This window comes from Bos grunniens, chromosome 14, assembly GCF_055505025.1.
Source record: "Bos grunniens cultivar Pamir isolate PY7600 chromosome 14, Bosgru_T2T1.0, whole genome shotgun sequence".
Classification (NCBI taxonomy): domain Eukaryota; kingdom Metazoa; phylum Chordata; class Mammalia; order Artiodactyla; family Bovidae; genus Bos; species Bos grunniens.
In genome coordinates this window covers 61,785,509-61,798,885 of record NC_141178.1, presented here as the reverse complement: position 1 = coordinate 61,798,885, position 13,377 = coordinate 61,785,509, and the positions used below count along the sequence as shown (strand labels likewise).

At 38.2% G+C, this 13,377-nt stretch overlaps 1 protein-coding gene across 1 annotated transcript in view; it reads left to right on the top strand.

Moving 5' to 3' along the window:
• The window catches only part of SNTG1 (syntrophin gamma 1), a 417,402-nt gene that overhangs the window by 310,832 nt on the left and 93,193 nt on the right, over positions 1-13,377 (top strand). Inside the window, exon 9 of the mRNA XM_086335479.1 lies at positions 9,918-10,020. Within this exon, the coding sequence (XP_086191605.1) occupies positions 9,918-10,020 (103 nt within the window). The remainder of the gene's footprint in view (positions 1-9,917; positions 10,021-13,377) is intronic.

Genomic DNA, 13,377 nt, shown 5'->3' with positions numbered 1-13,377 from the left:
GAACCACGTGGGCAGGGCTATCTCATTCTGCTAATGTATGATTCCTTTTTTTTTTTTTAAACTTTACAATATTGTATTAGTTTTGCCAAATATCAAAATGGATCCACCGCAGGTATACCTGTGTTCCCCATCCTGAACCCTCCTCCCTCCTCCCTCCCCATACCCTCCCTCTGGGTCTGTATGATTCCTTAATGACAGATGATGGAGGACATGTGTTCATATGTTTATTTGCCCTCTTTATATTGTCTTTGATGATGTCCATTCACATATTTTGCCCATGTTTACATCCAGTTGTTTGTTTTCTTATTGTTGAACTGAACAAAGTTTTATATATATATACATATATGTATATATACATAAGAAGTAACTCTGTGTGTGTATTGGATACAACATAAATAAATGGTTTAAAGATATTTTCTCCCTGTCTGTGGGGGAGAAAATTGCTTTTTAATTTTCTTAAAAGTATATTTTACAGAACAAAAGTTTTTTAATTTCAATAAAGTCCAACACATCAATTATTTGATAGCCATAAAGATTGCTTTATTTCCTTCTTTAAATCTATGTAACCTTAACTTATGTTTTGTTTCCATCATATTAGAAACAAGTCTGGAAGCTTGCAGCATGATTTGAATGCTCATATGAATATGAGAAAATGTGTCCTTATATGTCGTTTTCTTGTTCCTGGTCTCAGTGGGAAGGGAATTTCCCATCATTAAGTGTGATATGAGCTGTGTGTGTTTTGTAGATGTTCTTTATCAAGTTGAAGGAGTCCCCCTATATTTCTAGTTTGCAGAGAGTTTTAATCAAGGACATATGTTGAGGCTTTTCAAATGCTTGTCCTACATCAGTTGATATGAATATACTTGTTTTGTTCTTTAAATATTTGATGTGGAGATAACATTGTTTGAATTTACAATGCTGAATCATCCTTGCTTACCTGGAATAAACCTAGTTTGTTTTGATGTACAACTCCTTTTATACATTGTTGGTTGGGTTTGATGTACTAATGACTTTTTGAAGATTGTTGCATAAATGCATTTGGGGCTGCCCAGCATCATATCAGCATTCCTCAAGGGATGTTTATCTACCTGTCACTTCAACTTGTGAGCCAGTGCCTTCCAACAATTATGTGCCACAAACAAAACTGAGTCGAAAACAGGAAGATAGACCATAAATCCCATAGAATAACACGATCCAAAAATCAGCAGTACAAAATAATGGAGTGGGTGTGGAGCCCCAGAATTTTCACTCATTGCAGGTGGAAATGCAAAATGATCAAGCCACCGTGAAACACCGTTTGACAGTTTGTTGCAAAGTGAAATATTATGTTATACAACGGAGCATGCATATTCACAAGTATTTAGCCAAGAAAAACGAAAACATATGTTCATAGAAAAATATGTATAGGAGGTTTTAGTGAAGCTTTTATTTTTAATCACCAAAAATTAGAGCCAACCAACATGTCCTCAACATATGAATGGATAAACAGACTGTACTGCAACCATAAATGGAATACTCTTCAGTGATAAAAAGGAGTGATTGTCTCAATCGATGCAGAGAAAAGCATTTGACAAAATTCAACACTCTTCCTTGATAAAAATAACAAGCAGGGAACAAAAGTAAGCTACCTCAACATAATAAACACTTTAAATGAAAAACCCAGTGTTAATATCATACTCAGCAAAAAAAAAGCTTTTTCACTAAGATCAAGAATAAGAAAAGGATGCCCACTTTTACCAGTTCTAATCAACATAGTATTGGAAGTTTTATCCAGTGCAACTATGAAAGGAAAGTAAATACATCAAAATTGGAAAATAAAAAAGATGATCTCTGTTCAGAGATGACGTAATTTCATTTTATTTTTGTGGATTTTAAATTTGAAAAAATGAGGCAGATAATAACCATGCTGTCAGATAATACATAAGAGTTATGCTGTGCTGTGAACCACATCTAAAAGTTTCTTTCACACTGACTTGATGGTGAAAGGCTCTTCAAAGATGTTTTATGTTCTTAAAGAAAGTATAATATGATGCTCAGATACAGATTATTTTGTGGAATCTAAGATTGATTACAAAATTTTTTGCTTTCATATCAAAAATCAGGCTGTAATTAGCAATAAAAATGTCTTTTTGAGAGAGTTACAGGTTGTGAAAATAAGGGAAAATACAGTTGTTTTTAAAGTGGTGTAGCTCAGATACTGAGTGAGAGACACAAAACCATGATTAGCATTATTTTTATTAACAAATATTGTATCCAGGGAAAGACTGAAGGCAAAAGGAAAAGAGGCTGGGCAGAGGAGGAGATGGTTGGGTGGCATCACCCACTCCATGGACATAAGTTTGAGCGAATTCTGGGAGGTAGTGAAGGGCAGGGAAGCCTAGTATGCTGCCGTCCATGGGGTTGGGAAGAGTCAGAAACGACTTAGCAGCTAAACAACAACAACTATATCTAGTGTGCACTCACGTCTCTGGGATAAAACAATTGTACTGGAAATTATATTTGTCCCTGTGAAGATTTTATGGTCTGAGATGCCAGGATCCACAAAGCAGAGCCCCAGTAGTACAAGGTACACTGCATCACATACACTGTACAATATCAGGCATTGTCAGATGCTGGTGATAGACAATATACAACACTTGCTTCACTTGGAGAGTTTTATTCTTTCTCCCTATAATTACTTGTGTTCCATCTATTCAAATAATGTGAACTTTATGTTTATTGGGTAGCAAATACATCTGACCAGATCAGATGAAATTCAAACATTTTTCTCTTTCCCTATGGTGAACCTTGTGAGGCAACACATGAAAGATGAAAGGCTCTCCATTTAGTACTCTGGATGTCAGGAGGTAGATCTCAGCATCCCCTTGACATGTTTCCTCAACAACTGGGATGGTCATACACATCTCCCAGTTACTTCAGAAAGAGCTGGATAGTTAGTCTGGGAAATGTTAAGAATTCCTTCAGAGTTTCTTTGCCCAAGCAACGTCAAGGAGAATATGAGATGGTTCTTACTGGGGTCCTTGGCCAGGCACTGCTGCTGCTCTGTCCATTCTCTGGTTTCTGCTCAGTGATGAAAAAAAAACAAAACAAAACAAAACAGAGTTCCTCCCAGCAGTGAATAGAAACAGGGCTGGACTGGAGTTCCAGCCCCATGTGCCACGCGGCACAGACTTGCTGATTGAGTCTCCTGTTTGTGAAACCCAGACGGGAATTGCCAGCCACGCTGGTGGGCGATGGCCCTGTGGGTCCAGTGGTCTGACTGTCCTCACCTCATCAATCTCCTTCCTCTCCGGGAGCTGTGCTGGGCAGGTGCTCTGTCTGGGGACACGGTTGCCCAGGTTGCTATGGAAACGGAGCCAGACTAGATGCAGGAGTAATAGCAGCCCTTCTCCTCTCATTACTCACAAGGTGAACCCTTCTCCTGCTCAGGACTCCAAATAGAGCTAAGCCGGTGGAGGGAGTATGAGGGGACGTCAGCCAGGAGGGGCAGGGGCAGGGAGCCCAGTGTTCCTCACCATCTGCATTTTAAGGGACGTGCTGGTGAGAATTACAGTCAGTGGTTTTCTCTGATACTGTTTCATTGGAAAGTACTCTCTGCAAGCTTATGTGCCCTTATTGAACCCTCATTCTTCTAAAATTTCTAACCGAACATAAGCCATTTCAATTTTATATCTCAAGTGACCAGCTTATAGATTTCTGAAATTGGCATTCATTGACCTGAATTTATTTAAAGAGATAGAGCTTAAAGTTCCTGTTGTTCAACCTTGGCTTCAGGGTCACATGAGACACATAGGATTCCCCATGGCCTCTGAGACAAGGCAGCTTTAAGACAAGACAGGCTAATGTCTGGGCACCGGCTGTGTTTCATGTATCGTCTCGATCAGTTCACCCTTTTGTGAACTGTCCTTGGGTTGAGATGATGGTGCCTGTTGGAGACGGAGGGGTGAGTGTGAGGTCTGAGCCTGAAGCTGAGTGACTGACAGAGAGGTTCCCGAAGAGTCTGTCTTGGTTTCTGTTTTGTCATCCCATCACTGGTCACTTTGTCAGGTACCAGATGGCAGGACTGTCCTCTGGGACTACTCTGTTGAAAAGAAGTAGAGTTCAAAGTAGAACAGGAGACTTGAGGGAGATTCCAGATGACAAAATAAAAAGGCAGTAAGTTGATACTCTTACTAAGGGCCACCCTTACACATTCTCAGTAATTTCAGATACGTCAGACAGGGACAGACATACACAGCTTCAAAATAAAGTGCCTGTGTTTTGCACAAGTTCATAACCATCTTCAGGGCTATAATCACCATGTCCCCACCATTTTGTGTGTGAAAGATTCCTCTGAAGACTGAAATCTGAAGTAATCATGAAGTAATAAACTCTATTTTCCTTCATGTATTTAGCAGCATATAAGGATTATTTTCTCCCCACTCATTTAACACATTATATTTGAAACTCACATCTATTTTCAAGTATTTGAAATGACCAGACGCCCAGAAAAATCACTGTTTTCTCATGGCAGGACAGCTGTATTTCTCCCTCTTGAATGTCTGTTTCCAGGAAGGTGCTGGCAGAGCCAGCAGTGGCCCCACAGCGCTGCTGACTGTACCAGAGCATTAATCCTGCTCTCCGCGTGCTCTGGGGAGCGGGGGTGGGGGTGTACCTAAAGTTCAAAGTGACATAAGAAATGATGCATGTGATAGAGTGAGATGAAAGACTACGGGAGAAAAGTGCACCAGCAACTCCACAGTGTTTACTTCCGAGTCCTGTGCTGCTGTGCAAACGTGTTGTGATGATGTGTGTAAACAAACACTTGCAGCTCCGGGCTTCAGCTGCTCTTCCAACGTGGGAGTCACCAAGTCCGTGCTGCTTCTCAGATCCTGACAATTCACTCCTGAGACAATCTCATACAGAGTTGTACAAAAATGAGGGAAAGTCTCTCCCTTCCTTCAAAAATTAGATAAAGCTTAGTTTTGAACCCATCTGTTCCAAATGACTTCTTAAAAATAAACTTTTTACCAATTTAAAATTTTTGTTAAACTGCCTAATAGAACATGAACTAGTCGGTTGACATACAATGTTAGAAAGCACAGTAAAATATTACTTGTGTCTTTGAAAAAATACTGCAATTAAAACAAATGCTGAAATAGTGTTACTATAGTGTATGAACTAGCTACCAATGTATTCTGCTTGTTAAGTTCAACTCATCTAGAATGTGGCATTTCACCCACTTTTATTACATAGAATCTTATTTTAATGAGGTCTTTTAAAGTGATGGAATTTTTAGTTATAGCTTCAAATATTACAGTAAAAGTGGATCAGGTGTTCTACATTCTCACCTCACTAAAGTAAATGATTTTTTCCATATTGAAATTCATCAATAGTTATTACTATATCCTGGTTATTAGAGCTGACATTGTTATTTAGTCAACCTCCATTCTTATTTGTAATATGTACCCAAATTGAAAACTTACTACATACTCGCACACTATTTTAGGGTGAAACTTTAGGAATTCAGAAGTACTAAAAATTTAGTAGTTCTCTTTAAAACATACAACTATATAAGCATTTTTGCTGTGATTTTTTTTTTAATTTTATGAGAATGTAACATTCAGACTTGAAATGTCTATATAAGGGATCCTGTTGTACTTTTTGTGTATGTGGAATGTTTCCCACAAATTAAAATGCAGGAAAGGTGATGAGATGAATGAATGTGTGAGATTCACCCTCAGGAACGTCACAGCACCTTTCTCCAGCTGTGATGTCCACAGTAATCCAATCCCCCATCCCTTCCTCCATCTGTCTTCAGCTTTTCCATCACTGTTCAGTGTCACTTTATGGTAAGAGATGGTATTTCTAAGTTACTTCAGACTTCTTTCTTATTTTCCACATTCCATGTGATACTTGCCTTCTCATGTTGATCCACCCACTACTTCCAGGGGTGACAGGATTTTCTGTATGCAGTTCTGCACCTCATTTTCCAGAGGGACAGTTCCGGCTGTCACACACGACTTACTGTCCAATCTGGTGGGCTACAGTCCCACCAGAGTCGTACAGAGTCAGACAGGACTTACACACACACGCACCGGCACCAGGGTTCGTGGGAACTATAGGCTCCGTCCTTGACCAGATGTCTCTTTCCTGAGAAGGCCCTGTCTCCACCCTGAACGCTGGCAGCACTCTGACCCCAACCGTCACCTGTAGGTATGGACACGCACACCTGTCCTCACAGAGAGGGGCGTGTGCCCCCCCACTGCTCCACAGATTCCCCTCAAATTTACATGTGAAAGTGGGAAGCCGAGGACCTAGTCCCACTCAAGAGAGCCCCATATAATAAGTACATTATTTCCCCCTACAGTTAGTATAAATAAAATGGTTATACAAGGAAACACTGTTTACTCAGTGTCCACAGGTCGTCACCATCTCAACATGGATAGTAAAGCTCGGTGTCATATCTAGTGCCAGCTTAGCTGTTTTGTCTGAAAAGAAGTTTGTTTAAGACCGTTCCTCAAAGTCATTCTCAATTTCCTTTTCCTCCAGAGGTCAGGACTCTAAGGAAATCATTTACTGCAGTTAACGACATATCAGCGGGGTGAGGCCAAAGTTAAAGGGAAGTCCTGTGTGTGTGTGTGGTGTGTGTGTGTGGTGTGTGTGGTCTGTGTGTGTCTCTCTCTGTGTGGTTGGTCTGTGTGTGTGTGGTATGTGGAACCCACAGTAGGCTCACCCCCAAGACTAAACCCTCCCATCAGCTGTGCACTCTGAGTGGTGTTGACATGTCACTGCAGGTTCATAACTTGTATCAAATGTCCCACTCAGCTCGAGTGTGTTGACCACGGGGAGGCTGTACTTCTAGAGGGCAGGGGGCCCAAGTGAAATCTCTGCACTTTCCCCTCCAGTTGGCTAAGAACCTGAGACTGCCCTACAAAAATAAAGTCTTCAGAAAACAAAATGGTAAAATAACCTCCAGCTATGAGCATTTTTGGCTTCATACACCACAGCGGTGGTGGGCGGCTAAATATTTCCTCAGAATCTCCTGTGAATTTAGAATGGCCCCCGCGGGAAGGCAGAAGGACAGAGAACACAACAGGATTCTACGCAGTTTCCTGTCTAACAGATGGATGGAGTTTATGGACATTTAGGTCACAGTCCGAACAGTTATCTTGTCCTGATTTAACAGAGTCAGCCTATACATATAGGAGTAGTTCCCTTTCCTTTTTCCATTTTTACTGATTGTCATCTTTTACCAACTTCTGTGCTTTTGCTCACGTACTCACCCAAGGCAGTATGAGAGAAAAACTGTGCCAATATGTCATCTGATTAAAATGGACATTTGATTTGCATCAAGAAATGTAAATGAATATGAAAACGATGATTGGATTTATTGGCGCTGATTTCCGATTGTGCAAGAAGATGACATTCTTCCTTATTCATGATGTGGAACCTGTATTTTCTACATGACAGTATCAGGCCAATTATCTCAATCCTGTTCTCTGAAAAGATGACTATTTCTGCATTAATTTTTTTAGCATACGTGCTGCTGAATCAAGCATGTGTTTCTGCATTAATTAAGAAACGAGTATGTGTTGAGAACTTGAAGTTGTGGTTATCCAGAAAGACACCCATAACTGACCTTTTATTGAAAACAAACTCAAAGTTCCTTTGCTAGGGTAAGGTTTTATAATTTTTGAAAAGTTTTTATTTATCTCGATGGCATTTGAACAAAATTTCAAGACTCAAGTTTACCAATATAAAGCTTCAAAAGAAAAGCTCTTGCCCATTAGCTATTTCTGGGTCAACTATATTTAACTTATTCTACTTTGTTCTCTTAATTATACTTGAGATTCTCACAGTGTTGTTTTTTATTTAACATTGGATATTATGTATTGCACACTTGCTGTAGAATGTGTGCATTTAGTGGCTGCTTTCCACTGCCTCACACACTCCAGTGCACTTGTATAATAATTATATAATTATTACATGCCACTGTGAAACAAGCTAAGTTCATAAATTCTTACTAAGCTAAAAACTAAAAAAAAAAAAAGAAGAAGAAGAATGGGAACTTTGCATGGGATTATCGTGAATCCATGGGAAAGTAGAAGAGAACTGATATCCTCACAGTTTTATGTCCGGAGGTGTCCATGATACACCATCTTCCTCCAGTTCAGCTAATCTTGTATTTATTTGTTGATATTAAATCAAAGCCAGTTGATCACTATACATTACTTTGTATCTGTGATATTCCACACTAAACTCACTTAATAACTCACCATGCAGTGATGTCTATAGGCTCTTAAGGATTTTCTATATTCAAAAATCATGTTACCTCTGAATAATGTGTTTCATTTCTTCTATTCAATTTTAATGATTTTTATTAGCTCTGTTCTTGCCTTATTACAGTAAAACCTGAAGAAAGATTAAGGAGAAATGAAATTGGTGGCCATTTTTGTCTCATTTCTGATCTCAAAGAGAAATGTCTCAGTAATTCACCATTAGCTGTGATGTTTCTTATACACTTTCTGTGTATCTCTTTATAATATGAAGGATACTTCTTTGTACATTCAATTTTCTATGAGCTTTTATCAAATGAATCGAATGAATGTAATCAAAGTCTTCTTTGTATCTATTAAAATGATTATATAATTTTCTTCATTTTAAAAATTTCCTACTTTTAACATGATGCTATGTATTATTTGTGTGTGTGTGTGTGTGTGTGTGTGTGTGTATGTGTGTCTGTGTGTGTGTATCTTATTTAATGCTCAGACTGGCTTAATGTTATTGTTCTGTCCTCAGGTCAGGGTTAGGGCCAATCCAGCAAAGTTGTTTATGCTATTTTGCTTTTTATTTCTATAATTTCATTTGATTTGGGGGGCTTCCCCAGTTGGCTGAGCGGTAAACAATCCCCCTGCAATGCAGGAGATGCAGTCTGGATCTCTGGGTTGGGAGATCCCCTGGAGGAGGAAATGGCAACCTACTCCAGCATTCTTGCCAGGGAAATCCCATGGACAGAGGAGCCTGGTGGGCTACAGTCTATGGGGTCTCAAAGAGTTGGACACAACTGAAGCGACTTAACATGCATATAGCACATAGAGACCAGAAGTCATTCTAAACCATTTTCATAGTCAGTTCTTTAATGATTTTATGATGATCATTTTTCTATAAGTTTAATAACAAATTATGTCCCCGTGGTTATTAACTGCTTCTTCACTATTTACTCTTAATTCTCCTCTTAGTCTATGTGAGTTTTTAAAATTATAGATATACATATCTTTTCTAGATATGTTTGCTATAAATAATCCTCAGCTTTATGAACTTCTTTTAATATTGCTAACATTTGGCTTGTTATAATATTTTGATAAATGACTATAATTTAACTGGTAGAAATAGACATAGTAATTCTATAATTTGGAAAGTGTGGAGAGTTGTTCTATATTTTCAGAGAAAGAGAAGAAAATATGCAATGATATAATGGAAAAGCAATACCTATTTATTCTTTGCGAACGTGTGTGAGTGCACTGGAACAATTTAATTAGAATTAGCACTCTGGTCAACATCTGCAGGGTAATTTTCTCATAGATCTCCAAATAGTGCATCATGGATGTTCAATGAATATTCAGTAAATTCATAAATATAGATCTTTCTGTAGACCTAAGATAGACCATAAACTCAAGAGAGTCTTGATGAATGTAAATGAAGGGCCATCACATCCTGTGTGAACAGGGACACAGAATGGTGGGGGAGGGAGGCTGTGAAGGCTGAGTGCCTGCAGCTTAGCTCATTCATCCTGTGCACCTCCCACTGAATGTTTGCAGCCACATCACAAGATGTGAGAGCTGGAAAAGACCACCCAGTACTTTAAGCTGCTGCAATCACAGAAATGTTTGCCGACACACTGATAGTGGTATCATTTTTATTATGTTTTCTATTAGGTTCAAGTTCTTCGGAATGCTGGAGAAGAGGTCACCCTGACAGTCTCATTCTTGAAACGAGCACCCGCTTTCCTCAAACTGTCACTGAACGAAGACTGTGCATGTAAGCATTTGTGAAGGATAGGTAAAATGCTCAAGTCATGCTTGCTTTCTGAACCATTATTTCCTGACAGTAATTAGTAGCTTCTTTTCAAAGTTGGGATTTCTACCTGAATACAAACATTTTGTCTTGATGTCACAAAGCGTTCAATTAACCTTTCTCCAAAGGGAACAGCTGTTGGTTTTGTTTCAAAATGTATTCACATTTAGCTATTTTCCAACTATAATTGGGGAAACATTATTTATTTTTAAATGTGTCATATTAAATATATACATTTTGTATCTCTATTGAATTTCATTCATAATGTTTGATGAATATATATTCTCTAAGTAGAAAGCAATATACTCTTATTCAACTACTGAATTTACTAAATAAACATTTACACTTAATCTGTCCTGATGAAAATATGGAGATTGAAGGAAGCCCTGGTCTATGTGAAAATGCAATAATTTTCATAAGAGCTACTTAAAAATTTCCATATCTATTTGAACATTATGAAATGAAATGCATACATCTTACAGGTTTTGCTAAAATCAAATAAGAGTATATTTTTAATGAAGTTTACATGAAATGAAATGCAAAGATCCTCAATTCTCAATTGGATCAGTTTTGACAAACGCATGTTTGCTTAGTCCACATGCATATAGCTCATAAAATGGTTCTGCTGTGCATCTTCCTATAAATAACATTCCCACAAAAAACCACTGACTTGATTTCTTGCCATCAAGTATTATTTTTTGCTTCTTCTAGAATTTTATGTAATGTAATCAAGCTGTTTTTATTTTTTTACATCTGGCTTCTTTCATAATGAACCATCTCATGTTACATATTTTCAGAACTTTTTTTTACATTGTTGCGTAGTGTTCCACTTGTGACTGTAGTAAAGTTGGGTAATACATTTTCCTGCTTATAGGCAAACAGTTTCCGGTGTTTTGCTATTGTAAAGAAAACTGCTGTAAACAATCCTGTACAATGATGGAGAGTCTTAGTATTTTATGTCACTACTATAACTGGTACTGTAAGTACCTAGGAGTGGAATTGCTGAGTGACAAGACAGATGTGCAATTAACTTGCTGACAAACTGCCAAATCTATTTCTAAGATGGGCATATATTTACAGATCTCTCAGTGTCCACTCCAGTGTGGGTGACAGTTTTGGTTGCTCTGTATTAATGCAATATGTGATGGTCACAATTTCTTCAGCTGTTCTCTTGAGTGTCTGGTGGTATAAGATTGAAATTTCAATTTGCATTTCTCTGAAGACTGATGATGATTTGCTCCTTGTCATGTGCTATTTGCATCTCTTATTTTGTGATGTGTCTTTCCCCCCTATTTCTTTTGGTATGCCTTTATATTATCACATTGCAGGAGAATACAAGACTGCTTATAAGCCTTTTGTTAGTTATGTGTGTTACAAACATTTCACTCATTTTGTGCATGACTGTATTTTTTACCCAAGGTGTCTCAGTTTGTACAACTCTTTGTGAGAGTTTGATTTTATTTTTATAAGATCTAATTTATCATTTTGTTGTTGTTTTTGTTGTATATGCTTTTAGTTTTCTGTATCTTCTCTAAAAAATATTTGCCTACCCCTTGGTAGCAAGGATCTTTCCCTACATTTTTGCAAGCAGCTTTTCAGCTTGATTTTTTGAAAGTAGATTTATTTATTTATTTGGCTGTTCCTGCACACAGGATCTTTGATCTTTGTTGAGGCATCTGGGACCTAGTTTCCTCCATGCAGGATCCAACCTGGGCCCTATACATTGGGAGCATGGAGTCTTAGCCACTGGATCACCAGGGGAGTGCCTATAACATTGATTTCTATGTTTAAGTTTATAATCTCTCTTATAGTAATAACATTTTGGTTCTGAAGTAGGAATCAAGAATGAAGGAATCACCATCTTATTTCCATTAATTTATGCATACTGTATTCTTTCAACAAAACCACAGTGTTGATCATTGCTGCTGCTGCTGCTAAGTCGCTTCAGTCGTGTCCGACTCTGTGCGACCCCAAAGATGGCAGCCCACCAGGCTCCCCTGTCCCTGGGATTCTCCAGGCAAGAACACTGGAGTGGGTTGCCATTTCCTCCTCTAATGCAGGAAAGTGAAAAGTGAAAGTGAAGTAGCTCAGTCGTGTCCGACTCTTAGCGACCCCATGGACTGTAGCCCACCAGGCTCCTCCATCCATGGGATTTTCTAGGCAAGAGTACTGGAGTGGGGTGCCATTGCCTTCTCCGAAGTTGATCATTGCAGCTTTATACTACTTTAAAAAGTCATCCAGGGTAGGTTCTTCAACTTTGCAATATTTCAAGCTATTTCAATTTGTGTTCAGCTATTCTAGATCCTTGCATTGCTGCGTACATTTTATAAATAGCATATCAATTTCCATATAAAAAGCTATTATGATTTTGAATGTGACTAGATTGAATTGATAAACAATTAGTATACTTAACACCTTAACAACTTTAAATCTTTCATTCCACAAACATATCTTTCCATCTCTTTATATTTTTTTTCTGTCAATATTTTAGTGTTTCCAATGGGAAAGTATATCATATCTTTCATTAAATTTAAGTCTTTTATATTTTTGTATTTTAGTGTAAATAATATTTTAAATATTTAATTTTCCAATTATCGGTTGCTAACATACAAAAAACAAGCATTTTTATATATTGACATTTTACAACATAGCTTAATTTCCTTACTAATTCTAATAAGATTTTTTGTGCTTTGTAAAAATTTTTCTACATATGAAGTTATGTCATCTACAAATAGTGAGTTTTGCTTGTCTCTTTCCAAGCTATATTTCTTTAATTCCTTGTTTTTTCTTGATTATGCACATAGTAATGGGGTGGTCCTCTAGTAATGTGTTGAATGAAGTCCTGAGTGCAGATGTCCTTCCCCCTTGCAAGATACTGGTGGACACCATCCAGCTTCTCACTGTTAAGTGTGCCATCAGCTGTGGGTGCTCATAGTTGCCCTTTTTATTATTAATTTACTTAATTTATTTTTAATCAGAGGAAAATTTCTTTACAGTGTTGTGTTGGTTTCTGCCATACAACAATACAGATACAGATCAGCCATAATTATACATAATTCCCCTCCCTCTTAAGCCTCCCTCCCTCCCCATCCCACCCCTATAGGTTGTCACAGAGCACCAGGCTGGGCTCCCCGTGTTGTTCAGCCGCTTCCCACTAGCTGTCTACTTTGCACATGGTAGTGTGTGTATGTTGGTGCTACTTTCTCCCATCATCCCACTCTTTCCTTTCCCCACCGTGTCCACAAGTCTCTTCTCTACATCTGTGTCTCCATTCCTGTCCTACAAATAGGTTCACCTGTACCACTTTTCTAGATTTCACAT